The sequence below is a fragment of the Bos javanicus genome, chromosome 8 (assembly GCF_032452875.1).
Source record: "Bos javanicus breed banteng chromosome 8, ARS-OSU_banteng_1.0, whole genome shotgun sequence".
NCBI classification, from domain to species: Eukaryota; Metazoa; Chordata; class Mammalia; order Artiodactyla; family Bovidae; genus Bos; species Bos javanicus.
In genome coordinates this window covers 84741272-84767993 of record NC_083875.1, presented here as the reverse complement: position 1 = coordinate 84767993, position 26722 = coordinate 84741272, and the positions used below count along the sequence as shown (strand labels likewise).

Sequence of the window (26722 nt, the reverse complement as noted above, 5' to 3'; positions counted from 1 at the left end):
TAGAGTGAGTTTTAAATCTGTAATGTATAAGTATTCATTCATTTAAGAATTTCATAAAGTATTTTTCTTAATCAGGTATTTCTTGGATGACTTTGACTGTACTCTCAATGGCCAGTTGCCATGAATTATTAGACTCTTTTTTTTTTTTCTTCAGAATCTTCCAGTAGACGTCTAGAGTTTAGCTAGAAGTCTTGGCTATGATACAAACAGTGATGGAAAACACATGAGCAGTAACAAGTTTTAATCTCGCTTCTCAGTACTAACATGGGCTAATCTGTGGAAGCAGCTTATTCCAGTGTCACCCAGGGTGCAGCCACACCAGGCTCTGTGGAAGGGTGTTTTTCTTTTAAATGTAATACCTTCTCATATTTTCTTCTTAAATAGTAGCTGAGGACATTTACGTTATAGATTTGTAGTACATGGTGGAAAATTCTACTTTCAAGAGGACTTACTCTCTTCTTACAAGGTATGTTTTCATGTCTTTTTTTCATGCACTAGTGTACAATTATTTTAGTCAATACTAAGAGGACATTAATGTTATTAACATAAATGCCTGTAAATTATATAATATAAAGTTTATCTGTATAATTTCTTAAAAAACAGCACTTAGATACATATGTAATATTATTCTAGCTTTATGTTTTATATATAATGGATTTACTTTCAACATAACTGTGACTTCTTAAAACAGCTAGATGATAACCTGTCACTATGCTTTGCCATAAAAGTTAACATGGCTGATTTTTAAAATCATTTAAACAAATAGTGTATGAATATGTTGTTTTAAAAAATTATATTAATGATAAAAAAAGCTTGGGGATATTAAAAATACATTAAGTGAAAATAGTAAAAAAACTTCTTTCCAAAATGTGAAACTATGTTATTTTCTAAGGCATTTAAAAAATATGAGTTATTCAAATGTTTTTACTTATACATTTGAATATTCATGTTTTTCCTTGATAAATGTCTTCCTTATTCTTATGTAATGAAATGGCACTGGACAGTTAAAATGGAGATTCATATAAGTCTAAGAAAGAATATTTATTAGCAAACTTTAATAAGCTCTATATTCAATATGAAAGATTAGAGACTTCACAAAATCCAGTCAGAATGTAAAATAAAGATTTCCTTTATCCCCTCTCAAAGTAAATTCTTAAAAGATTAAACAATGTATTTGATATCCTACTCCCTCATAATCTAATAGAGCACAGTTTTCTTTCTTGTTCAATCTATTTGGAGGTGTGGCAGTCATAAACAATAGCCACATGGTATAGGATTAAGTTACAAAGAAATCTGAGGGAGTCTATATGTCTTTAAAAATAAAGACTTAAAAAATCCCACTAAGAATTGAGTTGTTTTTTAAAAAAAAAAAAACATAAGCCCACACACACATAAAAGCATCTTGATGTTTTTAGTATTTAGAAAAATAGGATACTGGTGGAAAGAAGAGGGGATATGCAGTCCTCTGTTACAACTACTACATTAAAAAAGAATATTCAGATATCTGACCTGAGGTTTGAGACAGAATAGATTAACTTTATAAGCACAAGTTTTAAGGAAGCATAGGAAAAATTAGAAAAATGAAGAGGTAGGAGTTTTTTGTTTTTAAAAGCAGCTAGGTTGCTGGATGCATTGAAAAACTGATGAAGGACAAAACATATAAAGAGAAAAGCAGCCAGCAAATTCTTCAATCAGCTGCTACTTATACTTTTGAGGTAAAGTTAATTATTTCTTTAAGGAAATCGTAGGCTTTAAAAGCATCTGTTTCCATGACCAAAAGGTACTGTGATTAAGTTTCCAAATGCATGTTTGGATGTTTGATTTAACTTGTTCACTTACAAGTACCTTGATTCCAGCTGAATTTAGTCTGGATTCCTTTTGTGAATACACAAAGAATGGTATATCACATTTATACACTGAAAACTATTATTGGTACATGTGAATTTATAGGAACATTTCAGCCAAGCGGATCTTTAAGGATAGGATTTAAAAGCACAGTGGCTTATTTTCCTAATAATAGTGTCTGAGAGGAAATACCATTTCACTTAGACAGATTTTCCATTCTAAGTTTGTGGAACATTTAAGTAGAAAATAGGAGCTTATGTAAATTCAGAAAGACACTTCTTAGCTACAATTCCAATCCTAAGAACTTGGCCAAACCTCTAGCCCCATTATCTCCGAGGGGAGTCTGGTTACTGTCTGGAAGTCACTGTGAGAGTAAGACCCATTTAGAGAAGGCTAAGCAGAAGGGTGGACAATGCAGGAATGAGGAGGCCAGCTTCAGGTTCTTCCACTTTAAAAGAGGGCACGGTAGTAAAGTCTCAAAGGCCTCTCCTGGCTCTAATATGTAATGGCTTAGTAATAACAGCAGTAGCATTGAAATAATATTTCAAATACTACTCAGAGAAACCTGAAACCAAATTCAAAGCTTTCTATGAGTAGGAAACTCTGGCAAAACTGGTTTAAATCAGGGAAATACTGAGTTTTCTTGAGAACAAGACATAAACACTTTAAAAAGTCTTAAAAATAACAATCTAAATACTGCCAAAACTAAACAAATAAGAGTTTGATCCATATTAATAAGCTCAAAATCTCAAAATAAGATAAACAACTAAAAGGCGCATCATTTAAATGAGAAACAATATTCTCTACACTCCACACTGAATAGAAAAACACTACTGTTTGGTGTTCCCTCTTGGACATTCCAGTATTTTCCTACTGATAAAAAGTGCTTAACTAGAATAGGGAGAGATTTAGGGTCTATAATCACTTGTTTTTATCAAGACTTTGTCATTTCAAATGAAGGGAATAACTGGTAAATTCCTCATGGAATCAAGGTTCTCCCGACTTCTCTTTTCAAGTAACCAGGATAAGAGAATGCAAAAAGATCCGATTAAGTTCATATGACTAATAGGAGACAGAAGTAGCACAGAGAGAAGACTGTGACAGAAGATATTTTGGTCTCTATAAAGAATTTCCTATCAACCACAGATGGACAACAGTGGAACTGGATGTCTCTTGAGGAGGTGTGCTCCCTGAGTCCTCTCACTGGAGTCATGCAATCAGAGAGCGGACACGCCATCTGGTCCACAATGTTCTGGAGGAAACAACACTGGGAGGGAGTTTCAACTAAATGACATTTTCTGCTTCGGCATGTCTCCTCTCTCACTCACAAGGGAAGGGTCCAGGAAGGCATGACAGGTGGCGGCCCCCACCAGCCAGCCAAAGGAAAGCTTCCCAACTACCACAGAGGAGCCACTGCCTCATCTAGCAAGCCAGAGTTGCCATCTCATCCAAGGCAGGGAGGAGCTTATGTAGCTCATCAGTATAAGAAGAGAGGAAAGGAAACTGATTGATGCCCCTTCTGACTCTGCAAGTAGGCTGATCAAAAGCCCACTGGGAGAGACATAGAAGAGAAACAAGCCCCCCCGCCCCACTTCATGCCTGGCTTCCTTCCTCTCCTTCACCTGTACACCACCCTTCTGTGCATCCTTCACACCAGTGTCCCTCTAAGTCTGTCACAACTGCCTTTCTCTTCCTCATCCCAGCCTGCATCCCACTCCAGGGCTCTTCTATGTCACAGGGAAACATGAGTGCAGCGGGAAATCGGGTTTGCAGGAATGAAGGCAAGTTCTTGGCCTGCTGCCAGGTTACAGGGAAAGGCCAAGATGTGGTATGGCTTCCCACTTTGGATCTCTAACATATTCCTCTTGTTACATGTATTTTTTAAAAAAGTTTTCTGGCTTTCTTAGGTCTATACTTCTAGGATATTATATGTTAGATTTTTCTGGTTTAGACAGGGAAACTACAACCTATTTATCTCTAAGTTTCTACCAAAAAACCCCACAAAAACCAAAAACCAATGAAACTCAAACAACCAATTAACTCAAAAATAACCTTATGAAAATTCTCTGCCTCCCATGGACCAGAGTAAATAGTGCTAGTCCTACCAAAAACTGTAGCTCCAAACTATTTTGAAGCATTTTTGGTTGACTTTTGAGGGGGTAGTATATGGGAAACCTTTAACTGTACTGTCTAATGCTATAGAAGTGGTAAGAAAAGGCAAAAGTACATGGAGGACCAGAGCAAAGACAATTTTGTTGCAGACTGCTATTTAAAATATTTAAAAAGCAAAATAATAATTTATAAAATATGCACCATAGACAAGAAAATAACCTTTAACTCATAATCCCACTATCCCTTTTATTAGGTTTGTATATTCTATTTCAACCATTTTTTTGTGTATGTATATTTTATTGACATCTTTATTTCTATTGGTCTTAAACAGTAAACTGAAGGTTATGAGGAACACAGAGACTTATGGTGAAGAATTTTACTTTCAGAGTCTGTGAATCACACACGTGGAGATTCTTCCAAAACATTAGAGTCACAGTGTACACAGCTGACACTGATCACCTGCAGTTTAGTTCTATTTACTAACTTGAGCATTTATTTTTTACTTTTTCTATTAGTGCACCTGCCATTTAAGCATTCACTTTTACGATAATTCCACACTTACCTGAGAGTAGGGGATTAGAAGGCATGTTTTTGCTTTTTGAGCAAGGAAGTGTGGGAGAAGTGCATAGGGAGAGACACATCCATTGAAAGCATCCAAATACGTTCTACTTCATGGATTCTGCATCTGTGCCTAGTACACAGCGCGTACTGATAAATGCTCAATGAAAAACTTCAGCAACCTCAAAGAAAGCTAGAGACAGGACATCAAATGACATTTAATTCTTCGCCACCACTAACTTCTCCACCAGGGTCAAACAAGGCTGGGGCAGCTATGGACCTAGAAGATAAAGCTGCAATGCAGAACAATCTTAAAGAATAAATTGGTACTAGGGACAAGCTTTGGTTTTGATAAGGACCAAAAGCTAAATTAGCTCAAGAATGAGAATTTTAGAAATCAAGACAAGGCAGGGCACCAAGCGTTAAGGAACCAGGAACCACAAATAAACCTGTGGTCAAGAAACATAATGGAGCAAAGTTAGGCAGGCAGCCAAGAAGCAGAAATGATGTGCCAAAAAATGATGTTGGAAATGAAGCCCAGTTGACCATAATCAGGTGCCGGTGCCAGGATTCCAGGGTGACTGGAAGGTAACCTGCTGACAGAAGCTGCTGGGCCGTGAGTTGCCAGCACAATTTCTCTCTGTACTATACAAATCTGACTGCCAAACCACCCCCATTTCCACCCTCTGAAAGCTCTGAGTGCACTCCTTTATGCAGAGATGTATACTGGATAGCAATGTGTGGACTGGCTGGAAAGGAAGAGGTGACAGAAGCCATTAGCTAAAAGAAGATAAAAGAGAGTGCTCCTGTGTGGGTTGTAGCAGAAGATGCAAGGATGGGTCAGAACACATGATCTCTAACTCAAGTTCTAGTTCAATTTGGTCATGTGGCCTTGGGGAAGCCACTGAAGCTCTTTGTTCTTCCTATTCCTCCTGATTAATCTGAGAGACGTATCTAGAATAAACTGAATTGACAATTCCACAAGGCAGTGCAGAGATGGGAGGGCAGAACTGTTGTTCCTGGAGTGGGATTCAGAATAAGGTTATAAAAATAAAAAACTTTTTACTGTTCTGTGCCCTATATTCTCCCTTACCTAGCACAACTGAGTGTGAGTTATCATAGGGAAATCTGACAAGGCTGGTGATGTCCACTGGGCAAAATGTGCATATTGCCATATAGATTTCTAAGAGTTAAATAATATTAATTATCAGGTTAATCACTGATGACAGTAGGGTTTTTTAAAAAAATCTTCCTCTGATGATTAAAACGTATATACATATATATGAATATTTTAATTAAATTAGTTAATTCATTTCTGATTTTCAAGTCCAGAAATAGCAAGGTGGTGGAGAGACATTAAACCTAATTTCTGGAGAATTGTAAGAAGCTGGCATAATTCAAGGATCCAGGGAGCCAGGTCTTCCTGAGGTTGGGTCAATTCTAAGTGACTCTAGAAGTCCTTTGTGACTAAGGCGCTGTCTGACGCTCAGGCATAGCAGCCCAACCACACTGTTGGGTGACTCGGCTGCGTGTGGACTACCCCCTGCCAGGCTACAGCCTCACCAATGGATTTATGTGCGGCTAACTGAATGCCCCAAAGGGAAGACAGGCATAAGTCTGTTTTAGATGATATCATAATGGTTTTACTTTTTGAAAATTAACCAAAAAAACCATATGTTTCACAGTTCATAGTTAAGAAACCACGATATATAAACATACCTGTGGGAAGATCTGCCATCATATGACAATAAACCCTCAGAAGTTTCTCACTTGTGCATTCCAGCTCTGTGTGGGCTTTAGAAAAATGCAAATGATAGCACCCCCACCTCCGAAAAACTAAACAAAAGGAAACTCAGTGGAATGATGAGTTGAGAAAGAATAGCCTGGACATCAGATGTTTTGGATAATGGAACAGATTGGAAGGAAGAAATCCAGTAACACTATGGAAAAAGTAACTAACTCTGAGAATGAGGTTAGGGAGGCTGGTGGGATAGAAGTTAAAGAAAACTTCCAGATGTACTAATGGGACATGAAGGATTTTACTTTAAAAGTGACATAGACTTTAAGGCAATGGAAAGATTTTAGGAATAAGGGAATATGATAACCTTTTTTTTTTTAAAACAAAACATTAATTTCCTAGGTATAAATATAATTTTTATTGCTCAGTATAGAAACTGAAGGAAAAAAGACATGACTCTACAACCCAGATAATATCATCAATTAGGTATATTTGTGCCAGGATTTGAGTGTGTGTGTGTAAGTATACTACATATAGATTTTTTAAATATTTTCTTTCAAACAACAGTATTTCTTATTTTTAAATATATTTGCAAATATTTTGTGAGTTCCAAAGTATTTCAAGGAATAAATACACCCTATTTTATTTTAGTATTTCCCTTTAACCATAAGTATAATCTTAAAACATCTTTTGTTATTACATAATTCTGTGATGAACACCTTTATGCACATTAGAATTGTTTCTTGAGACTAGATGCCAAAAGTAAAATTACTAGATGAAAAAATAAAGATATTCATAAAGCATCCAATGCATATTGTTGCACTGCTTTCCAAAAACTTTTAATAAACTTACTCTCACATTAGTAACAAATAAGAATGCCATTTCATTGTATTCTTGCCAGCCCTGGGAACTATATAGCAGCAGGAACTATATCTATTTAAACTTGAACTTAATCCTCAATGTCTACTTACTTCTAGATCGGTCCTCTACATAGGAAGACATGAAGGTGTATGTGCTTCTAGTGTTCTTGACTTTGTGCTCTGCCAAACCATTATTTCACCCTTCGTACTTGACACTGAAGAATTTGATGCTGAAGGACATGGAAGACGAAGGTGATAGTGATGCTGACAACTCTCTCTTTCCAACAAGAGAGCCAATTAACCCCTTCTTCCCATTTGATCTGTTTTCAACATGTCCATTTGGATGCCAATGCTATTCGAGAGTTGTACACTGTTCCGATCTAGGTAAGAACATACATCAATTTGTTTTGAAGAATTATGTTGTTCTGATAAAATTTAAAGGACAGGGAAAGACCTCACTGAAATTTTAAAAATCGGCTAATTGTAAAGGAATTTTTTCATTTAAATTTTTGAAAAGTATAACAAACCCCAAAGTCCATCCAAACTTATTTTAAAAATCCAGAAAATCTGAGGAAAACATTGGAAATTTCATATACAGAACATTTCCTTCTCTCTCCAAATTTCAATCAATACTTCACTTTAATTTCCTTCAGAGAGAATGGATGTCACTGCGGTTTCATCTTATAGAGTGTCAACTGGTTTAAACTGTGCTTTCTAGCAAAATTCTACAATAACAAAATAGTTGTCTGCCCAGAACAATGAATAGTTTATAGAGTTTGTGAAATCTCTAATCTAGGCACTTTAAAGACAATACTCTATGTGTTTTGAATGATTTGGGTTTAAAACTATCTAGAAAAGAAGTGGCTGAAATGCAAGTCGCTTTCTAAAGTTTCTTAAAAATGTATAATTCTCTGCTGAGTATTTTATTATTTTAATACTTCTAACAAGAGTGCTGTCAAACAGAAGGGCATACTCAGGGAGAGGTGTAACAGGAATGCACACTGAAATTGTAGTCAGCTGTTTCCAAAACACAGAATGACTCAGACCTGACCCACTGTGGGAAGCCAAAGGTATAGTTCACATTTCCCATACTGGACCTGGAGCTCATCAAGGCCACTTGGAGGGTATATATGAGCAGACAATGCCTCTGCAAGCTTTAGATTCATTTCCCATGGTCACAGCATTTGCGGCAATATGCAAAACTTGCTACAGTGAATTCCAGAGACTTTAAAAATGTGTTATTATGGGATATAGTGAGAAAGGTGAACAAAAACCATCCAGAAAAAGAGGATATTATTATCAGCTAGAATCACTGTGAAAGTCTTAATGGAATATACAGGCACATATCTTAAAATGACATGGCACTGTTAGCAGCATAAATGTCACCTACCCCATGACCACAGAAAATGAAGGTTCCAAATTCATCAGGGGTAGGGTAAGGGAAGGTTTCTCAAAATTTATGTTATAGGTCCTGTCTGCAGAACTTCTAGCTTCCTACAAGACCTTCCACTTATTTTCTAAAATCAAAGTAATCTCCTAACAAAACTGCTGCTACCTTGGTAACCCATCAAGTTACCGCCTTTTCCCTCTTTCCAACTATGTCAAACTTCTTCAAAGAATTGTCAGTTTTAAAGTATAAAGGAGAAAGTATCGAGGGCTGTCAAGTGGAATGTTGACATTCATAGTATTTTTTAATATTTAATTCTTCAATTTTGGGCTATTAAATATAATATTAATATTACTCATCAGGAGCCTAGCAGGCTACAAACCATGGGGTCACTAAGGAGTCAGATGTGAGTTAGCGACTAAATAAAAAACAACACTCTTCAGGAGTAACGATGGCTCCACTAAAAGTGTAGTAATATCTGAAACTCACTTTAAAATACATAAAAAAGATAAATTGATGTATGGATGGATAGTAAGTATAGTATAGTAAAATGTTGATGGGAGAAAAAGGAATATTAGTTTTCACTGGAAAATTCTTTAAACTTTTTTGTATATTTGAATGTTTCAATAATAAAATATAGAAGAAAACCAAGAAGGCCCCATGTGCATCAAGCATAAGTATCATATGGAATGTCTGGTAACAATCAGGGGTGCACATTTTCAACCATTCGAGGAAAACAAGGAAAGTAAGGAAGAAATGTACCACATACTGCTCCTGCTGATTTTTTGCTTCTTTAAAAAAGAAAAAACACATTAACATCTTTAAATAATTTAATTAGGGCTTTCCTGGTGGCTCAGATGGTAAAGAACCCATTTGCAATGCAGGAGACCCAATTTTGATATTTCTGTCAGGAAGAGCCCCTGGAGAAGGGAATGGCTACCCACTCCACTCTTGCCTGGAGAAGTCCATGGACAGAGGAGCCTGGCAGGCTACAGTCCATGGGGTCACAAACAGATGAATAAATTTTTGTAAATCAAATAAGTTACAACTAATTAGAGAAGCTCATTATTAAAATAAATGGGTGGTAAGGTTTTTAATAGTATACATGAAAATAAACTTACCTATTTTCTAAGCATAACTTTCTACATATTGATGCTTCTTAAAATGATCAAAACCCACAGGCTCCAATTTAGCACTATGACTGCCTGAAAATCTGCAAAGAATGTCAATATTCTTTAGTCGAAAGTGCATAAGCAGAGTCTGTGCCTCCACTGTTGGTCTCCTCCTTGTAGTCATATTAGAGCATTTCAACTTAGCTCCATTTAATGTCACTATGACTGAAGTGATAGCTAGACCTAGCTAGACACCTTGTAAAAATAAAGTTACTTGATAAGATTAGGCCATTCCAAAGACCAATGTTTTTGTCATCTGCTACACATTAAGTCATCTACTATTTAATGGCAATCACGGATTTCTTAAAAAGCACACTAATATCAGCAATCTTATCTTTAGGATATAATATGTACGCAATGTGTTTCTTTCTCAGGTCTGTCCTCCGTCCCAAGCAACATTCCATTTGATACTCGAATGGTTGACCTTCAAAACAATAAAATTAAGGAAATCAAAGAAAATGACTTTAAAGGACTCACCTCACTTTATGTAAGAATACATGTTCATATTTTCAAATATTTAAGTGAAAATCTCTATCACTGCTAAAATGATTACTTGTATTTGTGTTTGTATAAACAAGTCTTTATTTACTCTGTGTGATGAATGACAAAATCCTGTTATTTTGCATTGTTCTAGTTAATGAAAAATGATAGATTTAATTCAATTATTAATTTGATTCAACTGATGTTTACTGAATAATAGACGATTGAAAGGCAGTGGGCTAAGAATTCAAGTAAATGGTCCTTAGATGAGATTATTTCAGTAATCACAGTCATTACACACTAAAATAATGAAACTATGGTTATTTATAGCAACTTATTAATGTACAGTGTAAGAAAAGCAGTATGTAAACCCACTGACTTAAGAAACCATAAAGCTCTAAGAGCAGCATGTGCAACATACATAATTGATTAAATATATCTATATGGGTTTTTTTCTAGACTTCTGAAGATGAAAAAGAACTTTTCTTACTATACTGATTAATATTTTAGCTTTCTAAAATTTAAAAGATTCTTATTTCTCTATTTAACATTTTGGGCCTCTAGATTTTAGCAGGTAAAATTTTGAATGCTATTTGAAATTTGGTTTCGGGGAAGAACCTGATTCCACACTGTCACAGACATGGGATGTCATCTCTTCCCCTCAGAGTAATATTAGAGTGGAACAGCTTCTTTTTTGCACCAGGCTATGGTGGTAAGGCAATACTGCTCTTCTAGGCTGTTTTTCCACATTCTCATGCTACGCTGGAGAGAAGAAAGTAAACCTGTTACCTGCAAGGCACCAAGAGGCGATGGGAGAGATATTATGACCATAGCAGTCTCTTGCTATGTAGCCACCCATATAGCCCTGTTCTCTTCCACCCTAGCAGGCAGGGAAGGAGACAACCAAATCCCATTACGAAACCAGTGCTTAAATGTCAGCTGGAAGATTGTGTTCTAGACACCACACGGGGTGTTTTACTCAACTCTCTTGCTAAATCCCCTTGATAAGGCCTGGCACGGATGGCACCCAGAGAGAGCCCAGTCAACCCCCTGTGAAGCCATACTCTCCCTTGCACTGCCTGGTGGCTGGGCTTGTGGGGCCTTGACTGCTCTTTTCCCTTTCAAATATACAGTGCAGATTTTCTGGGTTCCATACATAATAAAGTTTCCATGTTAAAAAGAAAAGAGCAAATGGAAGAACATATATATATATATATATCTTATAAATGAGGCCTCACTTAAACAGTCAGAAATAGCATAATATGATCTGTCCAATCTACCCCACTAACTCCAGTCTACAAAGACTTTTAAATACCAAGGCCATTATTTTAGGCTCAGATGTTGGAAATATAGTGAATGCTTCTACCACTTCTTCAACCTATATTTATCTATAAAACCACAATCATTAATGCCATATTTAACTCTGAATCATTAAGTCTTTTTCACATCATTATTTTATTATATTTTAGGAGTATTCCAGGGATTTAACCTACTAGTACTCCAGTTATTCATTGAGAAATGAGAATCAAAAAGGTGTCAGGAGCTGTCTTAGGCCTCCTTAACTTGCTTTTAGTCAATTTTTAAATGGCATTGTATTGGAGTGTTCTGGAGTTCAGCAGTCCCAGGCTGAAACCTTGGTCTAACAGAATTAGAAACATTGGGAAAGTGACTTACTTCTCTCTAAGTCTGGCTTCTCTCAGTTTTAAAAGAAGTGTGATAATAGTATGGAATTCAGAATGGTTATTTAGACGAGTGAATGCATATAAGGTGCTCAGAGTCCAGCTGTCAGCTATTACTGCTACCAGCTTATTGTTTCTAGACTGGTCAATGCATGAAATGTTAAGTACTTTTAAAAGCACACTTTATACTTAAATTGTTAGCATGCTGTATATCTCAAAACACTTATTTAATTATAGTATCATCTACATGGCACTGGTCTTTAAAGAGAACTAAAATTATTTTTTTAGATATCCTATAAATTCTCTATATGTTTTAGCTGCTTGTTTGGCATTCTGATTCTTGCACAGAGAACAACGAAGCATTAGAGAATAAGTGAGATCACTACACACACACACGCACATATTCCAAGTACACTTCCAGCCCGTTATTACAGACACATTCATCATGAAGACTTATTGTCCTACCACTGAAAGACTATACTTTTCTTATCCTCTGCCCTTACATATAACCACATTGTTTGGGGCTCTGTGACTGCTATGTTTGGAATTTTCATGTGAAAGCCAACATTGAAAGTACTGCTTAAATGGAGACACTGTGCTAACTCAACTTGCTGGGGCAGCATTAGAGGGTTTAAAAGTCTTACCCCATTTTGTATTCTTATCCTTCCTTTTATGCAGTATGACAACTGCATGTCTTAACCAGAGGGAAAAAACAAACAAAACCCCATTTGTGATGGCTGGATCTAATTGAGGCCCATATTCCCATTGGGGCTCCTGACAGTGGCAGCCCACAGGGAGTGCACACAAGAGGAAGAGCAAAGTATGGAGGGCTGAGGGGTGGGGGCAGGCAGGGGGCAAATCACTTTTCTTCACTGTGCTCATGTCCTCGTCACTAAGAGGACAGAAATAACTTCTGTTAAATTTACCTCATGGGGGTTGAGTGAGTTCGTCAAGTTGTTCAATCTTCCCTGTCCTCTCATTTTTTCAGTATAACCAAAGGAAAAGAGAACACATTCTAAATTTGGCAGCACACAGAAAGGAATATATATCACCAGTTGGTAACAAAATGTAGCTTAAATTCTTCTCAGTTTAACCTTTTTTAGCTGAAATTGTTAAAATTAGTGATGTCTGAAAGAAGGGTAAGAAAAAGGAGACAGTAAAGGCCTGCAGTGAAACCAGTAGACATGATAATAAAGGGACTCTAACTGCCAAAGTATTTGTATTTCTTCTGTGAAACAACAGTGTAAATAACAGGATAAAGGCATATTAAGTCAGTCTGGAAACAAGGAAGATTATTGTACAATGGTACCAGAGACAGAAGTCAAAAGGAAAGAATCTCGATCTGCTCCCTAAAAGAATGAGAGGATCCAGATTAGCAGAGAGGAATAAAAAGTTCTAGCAAAGCTAAACCCACCTGCCATTGCCCTTGGGAAACATTGAAAATTCTTTCTGTAAAATCTGGCATGTTTTGAAAATAGTTACTAGGTGACTGGCAAGCCCTAGTACCAAGGACTTTCCCAGTTTTGGTTCTGAAGTTCTGTGCCCCAGTAGATTCTAGGAATGCTAAACCACTTGCCATTGCCCTTGGAAAACATTGAAAATTCTTTCTGCAAAATCTGGCATGTTTTGAAAATAGTTACTATGTGACTGGCAAGCCCTGGTACCAAGGACTTTCCCAGTTTTGGTTCTGAAGTTCTGCACCCCAGTAGACTTAGATGGCTGCAGTCAGACCCTCAACATGTCATAAAGGGTTTGACTGTGGGGAACGCAGATTCAGGCTGTATAAGTTCGTTCACTTTCTGGGGTTGTGTCTCTTATGAAGAGTTTTGCCACGTTGCACCAAGAAATAGCCACAGAACTGAGAAGGGGTTGAGTCATTCCTCAGAACCTACTACCACCTCCCCAGTGTCTACAGTATGCCAGAATGCTGAGGGCACATTGTAGGAATTTATTCTTACAAGTCTCTATTCTGGAGAAAACAGTAAACATTAGTAAACAAGACAGAAATGAGGTTTTAAGAGTAGATAAAATCATGCAAAAATGTATTTGGTATGTACTGAACTTAACTTTGTAGAGTGAACAGGTTTAAGATAAGATAAAGATAATACCATTCATTACTTCCATGAATTGAAATAGGAGAGGGGAATCTTAAACACAGGAACACTTCACCTACTCAAGATAAATCAAAGGCATGAAACCAACTGTTAAAGCTTTGCACTGTTTCAATGCAGTGGCAAATGTGTGTGTGTGTGTGTGTGTGTGTGCGTGTGCATGTCTATTAGCTTAGATTGGACTGTAGAATTATTTACATGGTTAATAAAGTATATGAATGACACAATTTGCGTTGATTTCCATGATTTCCAATCACTACTGAATATTGGTAATCAAATATTGGTAAATAAAATTCCTGATTCGGTACAACTTTTTATGCTTTATCTAGGCTTTGATTCTGAACAACAATAAGCTAACAAAGATTCACCCAAAAGCCTTTCTAACCACAAAGAAGTTGCGAAGGCTATATTTGTCCCACAATCAACTAAGTGAAATACCGCTTAATCTTCCCAAATCATTAGCAGAACTCAGAATTCATGACAATAAAGTTAAGAAAATACAAAAGGAAACATTCAAAGGAATGAATGCTTTACATGTTCTAGGTAAGTTTTTGCAAATAAATGGGACATTTTGAAATTATATGCAATATGCAGATATAGAGATCTTTATCATCATTAACAAATTTAGGATTGATAATTTCTAAAATTAATTTTTTGAATCTAATAAGCTTTACCTAGATAAGCCATTCAAAAATAAAGTATCAAACAAAATTTATAGCACTTATAGAAATACACCTTTTGTACATAAATACACATGCACTCTCAAGAATTCCCTAATGTGGTTTCCATTTTCTGATTGTACCTTAAGTGGTGAATATTTGTTATTCTCATTTAATTTAAAGATATCATTTTTAAGGTAAAAACTACTTAAATATAACCTATAAAATTAATTCAGATATTATTTAGAATGTACAGCTGACTTTTCATTATTTCTTTAAGATTATTGAACTATGGCATTTTTACTATATACTTTAAATTTTACACAGTATTTTACTTCTCACACCCCTGGTATGACCATGCCATCTTCCCCCACAATATCTATTCAAAATTCCTAACCAATATTCTCATTCATTTATTCATTTAATTCAACCAAGTGCCAGACACTTACCAAATAGTTTCACTATCTGGTACTTCCTCAGTTATATTTCTGTTAACAAATAATTTTTAATTGACTTGCAATTTAAAAAGTTTAGATGACAAATAAATGTACACTGAAAAACACAAAGGTTTTGAATTATATGAATGATGGTCTTTCTTCCTAATGTAGTATTTCTGTAACAAAATTTTGATCATGCTCATGGTTGGAAAAGAATAAGTAAGTTATTGATTTAGTAATTCAAAGCAAAAGAGTAAAGCTGTTATATACTCCAGCCTATGTAATACAAAGCATTCTGTCATCTGAGACTAACAGAAAGGAGAGTAGATAGACACAGAAACAGATACACTGAGCAAAGAAGAGTCTGAACAATAATGCTCACACTTCTAGGGACATGTATCTCTGTATTCTGAGTTTCCTTCAATATACAACATATGTGTACTAAATTATATAATTCCACCCCTAACAGAAATGAGTGCAAACCCTCTGGATAACAATGGGATTGAACCAGGGGCATTTGAAGGGGTAACAGTGTTCCATATCAGAATTGCAGAAGCAAAACTGACCTCAATTCCAAAAGGTTTGTATTTGTATAGTATTTTTTAAATTGTCATCTTAAAATGACTATTAAATGTAATGCTATAAACACTGTCAAAACCACAAAATTCTTTTTTACCGGTATATCTGGTCAGTATAGTATGAAATTTAGTATTTTCTCATGTACACAAAAAGAGGTTTTTTTTCTCCTTTTTTTGATAGTTTGAAACCAGAATCTTTATTCCCAGGGAGAATAAAACTTAAGAAGCAATGAACTTTTTATTTTCTCTTTCCTGACATTTACTTGTCTATACCTGTCATTCTGTGAAGTGTCTCAGAGAGGTGAGAATTCTGTAGAGAAGAAAGCAGAGGGAAATGCACAGGGTCAGAGACCTTTCTCCAGGCTTGCAGCAGTAGTTCAGGGTGGGAATTGTGAGGAGAGACTGGCAGGTGCTGGCAGTGGCAGGGGTGGGGGTGGGTGTATACTCTGGGCAAGGAACTCTACACCTCATTTTTTTTTTACAGCCGAGTTGTGTACATTAACAGGCTAATGCACAGAAAGGTCTGAAGACAATGTTGGGCACATTCTAAACACTCTTACAAGACATAACCAGTACCAGAATGACCACCATGCTCTATCACATGACCTGAAGCTGGTACCTCAAAGTAAAATGTTTCTTAAGTTTGCCACAGGACCAATTTTCTAAATCATTACTTACAAAATCCCAGACTAATGACTAACTGGATAGCATTTACCTTTCTCCAAGCCCATGCTTAAAGTCTCACCTTCTTCCCCCTTGACAAAGTCTCTCTCCTATGCTAATACCTGGATCAGAAATAACCCCTATGATTAATAACATACTTTCAAACAGCCCTGTCTTTCAGTATCCACAGTAAAATCAGCAATAATCTTTTTTTCTTCTATTTTATCATTAACTCCTTTTCTATATTACTCAGTAGATCCAGATTAACAAAACAAACATAAGCTGATAAAAAATCAAGCAAGGCTACTATTACTGATCTTTCATTTCATCTAAAGTGAAAAGACAATTTCATTTAGTATAGGAAAAATCAGTTTAGTTCAGAACTTACACAATTAAAAACAACCTTAATTTAGTTTTCAAGGAGCTGGCTGTTTTTCCACAAGAAAGCTTAAATATTATATTTACCGTCTAATCTTTAGAACAACAACAAAAACACATACTCTACCTAACAAGTTAAATAAAATAACTTTTATAAGCTGGAAGCTGACGCAGACGGGAAGAGGATGTACTAGAGGAGAAGAGCGGGGCACCACCCCAGAGCTGTGGCTCCCAGGTCTTGCAGTTATCATCACTCTTTGTATTTATATTAGCAGTTTTCTTTACTACAAAACATGCTGAAAGTAATTCTCAAGTTTCAAAGTGTATCTTTAAATGAAGTTTTAACTCCTTATGAAGTTCTTGAGATTTTTCCAAAGTCTAAAGGAAGATTTTATATATTTAGAAATTTAAATTTCAAATCTTTAAATTTACATAACTACTTCTTTAAGGTCCTTAATAAGTGAGAGTCTATCAGTCGTGTCCAACTCTTTGCAACCCCATAGACTATACAGTCTATGGAATTCTCCAGGCCAGAATCCTGGATTTGGTAGCCTTTCCCTTCTCCAGGGGATCTTCCCAACCCAGGGATCGAACCCAGGTCTCCTGCACTGCAGGCAGATTCTTTACCAGCTGAGCCACAAGGGAAGCTTATGACACTAAAATCCTTACGACATTCAAAAGACAGTTTTTTGTTTCTATGCCTTATTTGCTCAAATGTTAAGGTTGACTGCCTAAATGTTATAATTCAATCATCACTACCCATTGCAACAGGGTGAATTAGGCAGAGGTCCAGAGGATTCTTAACTAGACTGGACAACGTAAGATGAATGAAAAGCGGTTTTCCTTGTCTCCAGTGGTTAAGATTTCACCTTCCAATGCAAGGGGTGAAGGTTCAATCCCTGGTCGGGGAGCTAAGATGCCTCATGCCTTGTAGCCAAAAAACCAAAACATAAAACAGAAGTAATGTTAACTATAAAGACTTTAAAATAAAAATGGCCATACCAAAAAAAAAAAAAAAAAAGAAGTAGACTGAAAACTGTTTTTCCTTCATATTCAATTGGAAAATTTTGTTACATAATGGAATTGTGTGGAGTGGAACAGAGACCTGTTTGACTATAGAGTAGATACAGAAATATCCTACGTTGGTGCAAAAGTAATCGTGCTTTCATATTGCTAATCTTAAATCATTATAACTAGGGTCAAACACATCTTTATTAATCAAAATAGGAACCATTACAATCTACACATTTTTTGCCAACGAAAAATAAGTTTGTTTACGGCTGTAGTATAAAAATCCATTCTTTAGGATTCGACGAACTCTTGGAAAGCATTTTCTGTATCCTGCTGGTTGTGGAAGCATTTTCCCTGCAAAAAGCTGTCGAGATGCTTGAAGAATTGGTAGTCGATTGACAAGAGGTCAGGTAAATATGGAAGATGAGGCAAAACTTTGGAGCCCAGTTTGATCAATTTTGAAGTGATGGTTGTGCAGCATGCAGTTGGGCATTGTCATGGAGAAGACTTTGGTCCATTCTATTGCCCAAGGCCAGCTGCAGGTGTTGCAGTTTCTATGCATCTCATCAATTTGCTGAGCATACTTCTCAGATATAATGGTTTTGCAGAAAACTACAGTGAATCAGACTGGCAGCAGACCACCAAATAGTGACCATGACATTTTTCTGGTGTAAGTTTGGATTTGGGAAGAGCTTTGGAGCTTCTTCTCAGTTCAGCCACTGAGGTGGTTGTTGCTGGTTGTTATATAAAATCCATTTTTCATCACATGTCACGATCTAATCAAGAAATGACTCATCGTTTTTGCACAGAATAAGAGAAGACAACACTTCAAAACAATAATTTTTTTGATTTTCGGTCAGTTCATGAGGCACCCACTTACTAAGCTTTTTCACATTTCCAATTTGCTTCAAATGCCGAATGATCACAGAATGGTCAATGCTGAGTTCTTTGGCAACTTCTCTTTTAGTTTTAAGAGGATCAGTTTCGAGGATTGCTCTCAATTGGTCACTGTAACTTCTGATGGCCAGCCACTACACTTTTCATTTTCAAGGCTCTTGTCTTCTTTACAAAACTTCTTGAACCACCACTGCACTTTACTTTTGTTAGCAGTTCCTCGGCCAAATGAGTTGTGATGTTGAGTTGTCTCCACTGCTTTATAACCTACTTTGAACTCAAATAAGAAAATTGCTTGAACTTGCTTTCTAACATTATTTCCATACTATAAAATAAATATAAAATAAACACGTAATGTCATTAACAAAAAACCATGAAGCAGTTTTATGTTTTTTATATGTGAGTATAGTCATTCCTTAAATATGAGTAACCTCAACTGATCAGAATTCAAGAAATTAGGATGCTCTCAGTTTAGAATTATTTTCCTGCTCTCTAATTTATTTATTTTTAAAAATAAAAGTACATTATAAAATCAATATAAATTCAGCCATGATGAATATTGCTATTCATAAGGATTTGAAAATTATCTTTAACAGTCTTAATACTAATAAAGTAAGGAAATGTTTTAGCAAGAATTGAAAAAAAGAATGCATTTCCTAGCTAGGCAACAAGAAATTCTGATTGAAAACTAATACATTATGTGTAGGATTAATGAAATGAGGTCTGACTGAATCACTGGTTAGTCTCTTTCATTCCAGCTTCAGTTAAATGGAGAAAGCTAGGGTCAGAACTGCAGGGATCCAAACATATCAGAGGAAAAATATTCTTGTGTTTATGCTGTTCAGTCTCTAAGTCTTGTCCGACTCTTTGCAACCCCTGGACTGCAGTACACCAGGCTTCCTTTGCCTTCATTATCACCCAGAGTTTGCGCAAACTCATGTCCATTGAGTCGGTGATGCCATCCAACCATCTCAACCTCTGTTGTCCCCTTCTGCTGCCCTGTCTTTCCCAGCATCAGGGTCTTTTCCAATGAATCTTCTCTTCAAATCAGGTGGCCCAAGTATTAGAGTTTCAGCTTCAGCATCAGTCCTTTCAATGAATATTCAGAGTTGATTTCCTTTAGGATTGACTGGTTTGATCTTCTTGCTGTCCAAGGCACTCTCAAGAGGTTCTCCAGTACCACAATTAAATAGCATCAATCCTTTGGCGCTCAGCCTTCTTTATGGTCCAACTTTCACATCTGTACATGACTACTGGAAAAACCATAGCTTTGACTATACGGACCTTTGTTGGCAAAGTGACATCTCTGCTTTTTAATATGCTATCTAGGTCTGTCATAGCTTTTCTTCTAAGGAGCAAGCATCTTTTAATTTTGTGGCTGCAGTAACTGCCCACTATGATTTTGGAGCCCAGGAAAAGATGATATTAAAAAAAATTCATTGGGACTTCCCCAGCAGTCCAGTGGTTAAGACTCCACCATCCAATCAATGCAGGACGCACAGGTTTGATCCCTGGTTGGGGAACTAAGGTCCCCAATTACTAGCTGAAGGATGTGGCCAAAAATTAGAAAAAAAATTCACTGGTCACCTCTGGGTATTGTACCAATTCATTACTTTAATGAAATCAAACATTTATGCTGCTTTTTCTATAAAAACTGTATTATAAAGTAACTAAATAATTAATGAAGGAAAATTCTTTAGAGAAGAATCTCACCTAATAAATGCATAATGAATGATGAAATCAGAAAATCACCATTTTCTAATTGTTAATGAAATAATAAGTCTAAGTAGCAGTAATCAATGAATGAGTGTGAAGACTATCAGATGAAAGAATAATTTACTGAATCTAATCTGGTCTCTAGATCTAACTACTCAGTTCAGTTCAGTTTAGTCCCTCAGTCATGTCTGACTCTTTGTGACCTCATGAACTGCAGCATGCCAGGCCTCTCTGTCCATCACCCAGAGTCCACCCAAACCCATGTCCATTATGTCGGTGATGCCATCCAACCATCTCATCCTATGTCGTCCCCTTCTCCTCCTGCCCTCAATCTTCCCCAGCATCAAGGTCTTTTCAAATGAGTCAGCTCTTCTACCAGGTAATAAGAAATAAAGGGCCTAGATGGAGGCCATTAGCCCAATCTACAAATGAGTATCGCAAACAATTTAATATCTAAAACAATCACTAGAAGGAGAAAGAGGAGGTAGTATGTAACAGAAGAAGAGATTTAAAGAGATACAAGACTCAAATATATTCTGTACACTTTATTTGGATCCTGACCTGAACAAATCAACTGTAAAATAATATAGTAATAATCATATACTTATTAGGGAACTGATTATTAGATGATAGGAAAGAATTATTGCTAATTTCGTTAGACGTGATACAGACATGATGACTATGAAAGGGGAAAAAAAAGATGACCTTATGGGTTAGAGATGTCTAGTCTTTACAAATGAAATGACACTATATATGAAATTTGATTTTAAGTACTCTAGCAAAAAAATAAATTAATAAAAACAAATCGATAACACATAACTACTAAGGTAGATGAAACAAAATTGGAAAAATGGAGATAATTGTTGAAGCCAAGCAACCAGCAAGGTTTCTAGTTTCTATTTTTCTATGTTTGAAATTTTCCATAATAATAATAATTAAAAAAAGCAAATCCCCCAAACTGCCTAAGTCTATAATGTGAAACTTAACAAGAAAATAAATACTCAACAGGGCTTGGTCTTCGCCTGATCTAACATACATATTTCTTTTCTTATCATTAGAACTACCTTCAACTTTACTGGAGCTACATTTAGATTATAATAAAATTTCAGTTGTGGAACTTGAGGATTTTAAACGATACAAAGATCTGCAAAGGTAAACATTTCTCAAATCCTATCCAACCTGTAGGTGGTAGTCCATATGATGACAATATTAATGAAACGTGTTAGAGAATGTATAGAGAGGGACACAATCAAAATTAAGGGAAAACTAGAATGGATTGCTATCATTCTGTCTCAGAAATGAAAGAGGGAATGAGTAAAAGGACACTTTCCAAATGTTCCTTTTGTTGCAAACAGGTTAGAAAATTTCCTGACAGTAGAGGAGAGGGCTATTACATCCTGAAATAGGTTATTAAAAGAAAGCATGGAATACCTTTCTCTGAACATACATACAAATATTTCTAACTTAGTTGTGTTTTCAGCTAATTGAATCATATCATCTGCTCAAGAACTGATGCATTTTATATCACTTTTAGGCTGGGTCTAGGAAACAACAGGATCACAGATATTGAAAACGGAAGTCTTGCTAACATACCACGTGTGAGAGAAATACACCTAGAAAACAACAAACTAAAAAAAGTGCCTTCAGGATTACAAGAGTTGAAATACCTCCAGGTAAAACATTCTACTTGTGTTTTGTAGATATTAATACTTTCCTTTGTTTTTATGAAATATATTAGTATCTGAAGCAAAGCAGCAAGTAGCTTCACACCCTAATGATCCTCCTAACACCCTAATGACCCTCCTAATTCACAGCCTAATGACCCTCCAGATTATGCAACATGTTTTATGCAGCAAGAGTGTTAGAAGGCCAGTTTCTATTAAGGTATAAGCTAAAACACTCAGGAACCCATTTCTAACCCTCAGTTTCTTCTGCTGAAACTGTCAAGGTCATTGTGGTTAAGGTGCTGACAGCTAATTTCAGGTTTCTGAGGTGGCAATAACTATGTAAAGGCAGGACTGGTCAGGAGGCAATGAAGTAGGATTATATAACCTTTCATTTCTGTACACATTTTATGAAGGAAGAGCATGTGGATAAAGTCCGAGGTGTTTTCACTATCAATATGGTGCCAGACTAAAAGTGTGCATGCTTTTCAAAAAACTCAGGCCAGAATATATAATCAAAAGTCAGTGTTTGGAACATTAAGGGCTCACATTTCTTATTCTTAATTATTAGAAAAACTTTCCCTTCTAATCTGGCAACTCTTGACTAGCCAGAAGGGGCCACAGAATTGTTGGAGAATCTGATAAAGCTTTAGATACTCCCAAGAAAAAATATGAAGAAAATCTTTTCACATAATTTTAGGAATTTCACAGATCTTCCCGATTTTCATCTATGGACCTCAAATTAAGCATCTCTACTTAATCTGAATCACCTTTAGTCCATTTTTCTCATGTGCTTTCCTTGATATATTATACAAAGTCCTCATCATCCAAGGAAAAACACATTGAGAACAAAATGGGTCTTGAGCCACTTGCTTCTATATTTCTTTCTAATTTTTCTTTAAGTTTTGTTCACTACACAAAAAGAACCCTTTGGCCTAGAAGCAATCAAAATGCATGTGTCATTGGCAGGTGCTAATCTGCCAATTAAGATTACGGCTTCTGCTTTGATTTTTTTCAAATGTTGTGTATAACCTTTTTTTAAAAAAAAAAACAAAAAAAACAGTGGGCACAAGCGGGGTCTTTCCTCCCTTAAGCTGTCCAGTCTTTCAGTACTTTACTCCACAACACTGATCCTAGATTCTGAGCATCTTAAATCTATCCATACTATTGCTAGCATTAAAAAAATTAAACAGAATTATAACACAAACATAGTCATAAGGATACATTCAACAAACGTCCACAAACCAAACACACCCATGTCCAGCAACGTTTTCCATTCCCAATGAGGTCAATGCTGTGGTAAACTACATCTTGCACTGCTGCTGAGCTGCTAGGAAACCATATAATGCATCTGCCATGAGGCCCCCAAGATTAATAGAGGGCAGCAGCGACTCAAACACAAAACTTAAGAGGTTTTAGCAATGCCTACAGTTCTCAGAACTGGCTCAGATCAATCTCACCAAAGCAAAATGCAGAGGTAACAAAACCTAGAACTGGTATCCTAGCCTGCCCGCAAAAGGCTCGCTCTTTATAATATGCCAAAACTTTGTTAGTTAAGTAGATTGCTTTTACTTCCTAGAAATCTCAGTTGTCAAAAGAGTCCAAAGAAGGAATTTATAGGGCTATTAAAGGGAATGAATGGAAGGTCTTATATTTTCCATTTTTTTTCTGAGTAATAATTTAATAAGACATATACACAGCCTATAAAATTGTATTTTGTCCATTGGTGCAAATAAAGATTCAACTATTGATGCTATATTACAGATATGTATTTAAGATGTCAATAGACATATTTTTCTATAAAACAAAAAAGTAGCTCTATCTACACTTCTCTCCTTTGAACACAGAAAATGCTAGCTAAAAATTCTTCACATTCATTTTGTAAAACTAATTCTTAGAGCATTAAATTTCATTCTTCCACTCATTTCTAATACTTTAAAAACACATTATTGCATATGGTACTGAAACAACCCTACACACACACACATCCATATATAAAAGTTGGGTATTACTATGCATAAAAGCAAAAATCTATTCCCATGTGGTAAGTCTCCTGACTTACTGTATGACAAACAACTTTCATCTATGTGTGTGTGTGAGTGTGTGTGTATGTAGAGAGAGAAAGAGAGAAACAGGGGCAGGAGAGTGGCATGTGCTGACCAGGCTGACCTGGGCTTTGGCATGAGTACTACACCACACTTCATATATACAGCAATTTCTGTATAATACAGGAGCTTGAGTCTTTATAATAAATATTTAACAGGCATAAATGAGCACATATATTTTAAGCAAAATATGTCCATGAACAAATGCTGACTACAAATAGAATATCTTCTTTTTCACATTTATCAAGAATTTTTAATCCATTCTTTCCCCCATTACAACAGATAATCTTTCTTCATTCTAATTCAATTACAAAAGTGGGAGTGAATGATTTCTGCCCAACAGTGCCAAAGATGAAGAAATCTTTATACAGTGCAATAAGTTTATCCAACAACCCGGTAAAGTATTGGGAGGTACAACCTGCAACATTTCGTTGTGTTTTGAGCAGAATGAGTGTTCAGCTTGGGAACTTCAGAAAGTGATAATTAGTAATTAGCAGTATACATTTAATATAAAATTCAAAAATTGTTACATTTGGAATACTTGAACTCTATTAATAATGGTGGTACTATGCATCAATGCAAAAATCTATTCCTATGTGCTTAAGTCCACTGACTTATTGTATGACAATAAATTTCAACAGAATTTTGCAAAAACTATTGATACATCAGGATTAAAGGAAATAGGCATTTATTGCAGTTTCCTTTTACATGTAAATGATTTTGCATAAATTTCATGCTTGAACATTCTTTCTCAGTAACAAAAAATAAAGACATTCAATATTTAATACTTTGTTATCAAGTGCATTTAAAAAAGAACTGTACTGTAAATGGAATGCTTGACTTAGCAAAATTTGTGTTCTTTCATTTGCTATTAGAAAAAGAAAATTGACAAGTACGGTTATATAAAGAATACATTATACTATTCTTATTCTTTCTTTAAAAACTTGGGTATTACTGTAATATTCTAATAATGTTGAAGTATGGTTTGATATAATCTTATTCAAATTCTCACAACTTCAAGACTTACTGTCTTTATGTTTAAAACTTCTTTATAATAAAGTCTTCAGTAAGTGTTTATTACCAACTCAAACAGATGCTATTCATACGGCTGTTTTTCAAGCTGTAGCACATACTTTTCTCTTTAATGATTATTACCTGGTTATAAACTCTCTATAGAAATGCATAGTGAGTGTTTATATAAAATCTCACATTTTTTTTATTATTACAGTTATTATAAGCTTTTAACAGTGTGTCAATTGTTAGGTTATATAACACTGTCACTTCAATGCTAACGAATATTTTCAAGATGTCCCTTTGTAAGACCTTGGTTGGAAGAGACTGGATACTATCAACTCTACACCAAACTGTCTCCTTAAATATGCACAGACTGGATAACTCTGAAGAACACATCTTGTATAACTGAATAGGCAGATCATAAAATAGAAACTAGCTCTGTATAAAAATTAACAGTACTTACATATGTATTTTTTGGTGTTCAACATAAATAAAACTAAAAAAAAATAAGAAAAACATTAAAATATTGGCTTGAAATAAAATATTTGTGCTTTTTCTTCCCCCATCCAGAAAAATAAACTATCTTTGATAAAACTCTTATATATGACACTTTTAGTACAGTGTTAATGCTTATTCTTAATAATAGTATTGAAACAACCCAAATCATACCTGAGCTATGGGAGCTAACCACCTTTATAGTAAACCACCTCAAAAACTAGACTTCAAATAATTTTGGGGAGAGCCGTATGTTACAGACACATAAAAAGGGGTGGAAGGTTGGGATATCCAGATCAAGAAAGAGTAATTAGATCTGTTCTTCACAGTGAGGTTTCCCAACTGCTGACACTGTAGGCTAGATCATTCTGGGTGGCATGGGGCCAGGGCGGGACAGAGAAGGGGTGCTATCCTGTCCTTTCCAGAATGTCTGGCAGCTCCTTGGTCTGTATTTACTAGACGCCAGTAGCACTTGTACCACAGTGTGACAATCAACTATTTTTCCAAAACATGCCAATGTGCCAGGGGGAAAGGGTGGAGCCAAACTGTAGCTGGTTGAGAACCACTGATTTATAGAAAATTTACTTAATTTCTAAATTCTGGCACAAGTTTGCAAACCTGAAATAAAATAGTTATTTTTGTTTGGTAAAACAGTCAATCCTAAAGGAAATCAGTCCTGAATATTCATTGGAAGGACTGATGCTGAAGCTGAAACTCCAGTACTTTGGCCACCAGATGCAAAGACTTGACTCATTGGAAAAGACCCTGATACTGAGAAAGATTGAAGACAGGAGGAGAAGGGGATGACAGAGGATCAGATGGTTGGATGGCATCACTGACTCGATGAACATGAGTTTGAGCAAGCTCTGAGAGTTGGTGATGGACAGGGAAGCCTGGCATGCTGCAGTCCACGGGGTTGCAAAGTCAGACACGACTGAGTGACTGAATTGAACTGAAAACTGCAAGGGCAAGATCAAAGTGTGATTAAAATAATACCACCAGTAGTGATATAACAGAAAGAGCCCAGGGATAAAGAGGTCTGAGTTGAGAATATATACCCAGAAATCCAGTTCCATTTATAGCCTTGAGCTAATCACCATCTCTTTGAACCTGTCTTCTCATCTAAAAAGGGTAGGGATGACACTACTGATCTGACAGGTTGCTGT

At 35.9% G+C, this 26722-nt stretch overlaps 2 protein-coding genes across 3 annotated transcripts in view; one reads left to right on the top strand and one right to left on the bottom strand.

The window, feature by feature from the left end:
* The window catches only part of CENPP (centromere protein P), a 232061-nt gene that overhangs the window by 93199 nt on the left and 112140 nt on the right, over positions 1 to 26722 (bottom strand). The window lies entirely within an intron of this gene.
* On the top strand, positions 208 to 25603 carry ASPN (asporin). Of its 2 annotated transcripts, XM_061426208.1 has the most exons (8): positions 208 to 466; positions 7231 to 7497; positions 10047 to 10159; positions 14272 to 14485; positions 15508 to 15618; positions 21337 to 21430; positions 21813 to 21951; positions 24330 to 25603. In XM_061426208.1, exons 2-8 carry the CDS (start codon positions 7254 to 7256, stop codon positions 24525 to 24527), a joined length of 1113 nt encoding a protein of 370 aa, XP_061282192.1. In that variant the 5' UTR covers positions 208 to 466; positions 7231 to 7253; the 3' UTR covers positions 24528 to 25603. The 2 variants fall into 2 exon arrangements, with proteins under 2 accessions (XP_061282192.1, XP_061282193.1); XM_061426209.1 differs by lacking the exons at positions 21337 to 21430; positions 21813 to 21951; positions 24330 to 25603 and adding an exon at positions 17964 to 18933 and having other exon boundaries at positions 213 to 466.

Coding starts and splice junctions, on each gene's coding strand:
- ASPN (XM_061426208.1), top strand. CDS start 7,254: ATGAAGGTGTATGTGCTTCTAGTGTTCTTGACTTTGTGCTCTGCCAAA. Junction 7,498..10,046: donor TGTACACTGTTCCGATCTAG/GTAAGAACATAC, acceptor TTTCTTTCTCAG/GTCTGTCCTCCGTCCCAAGC. Junction 21,952..24,329: donor AAGAGTTGAAATACCTCCAG/GTAAAACATTCT, acceptor CCATTACAACAG/ATAATCTTTCTTCATTCTAA.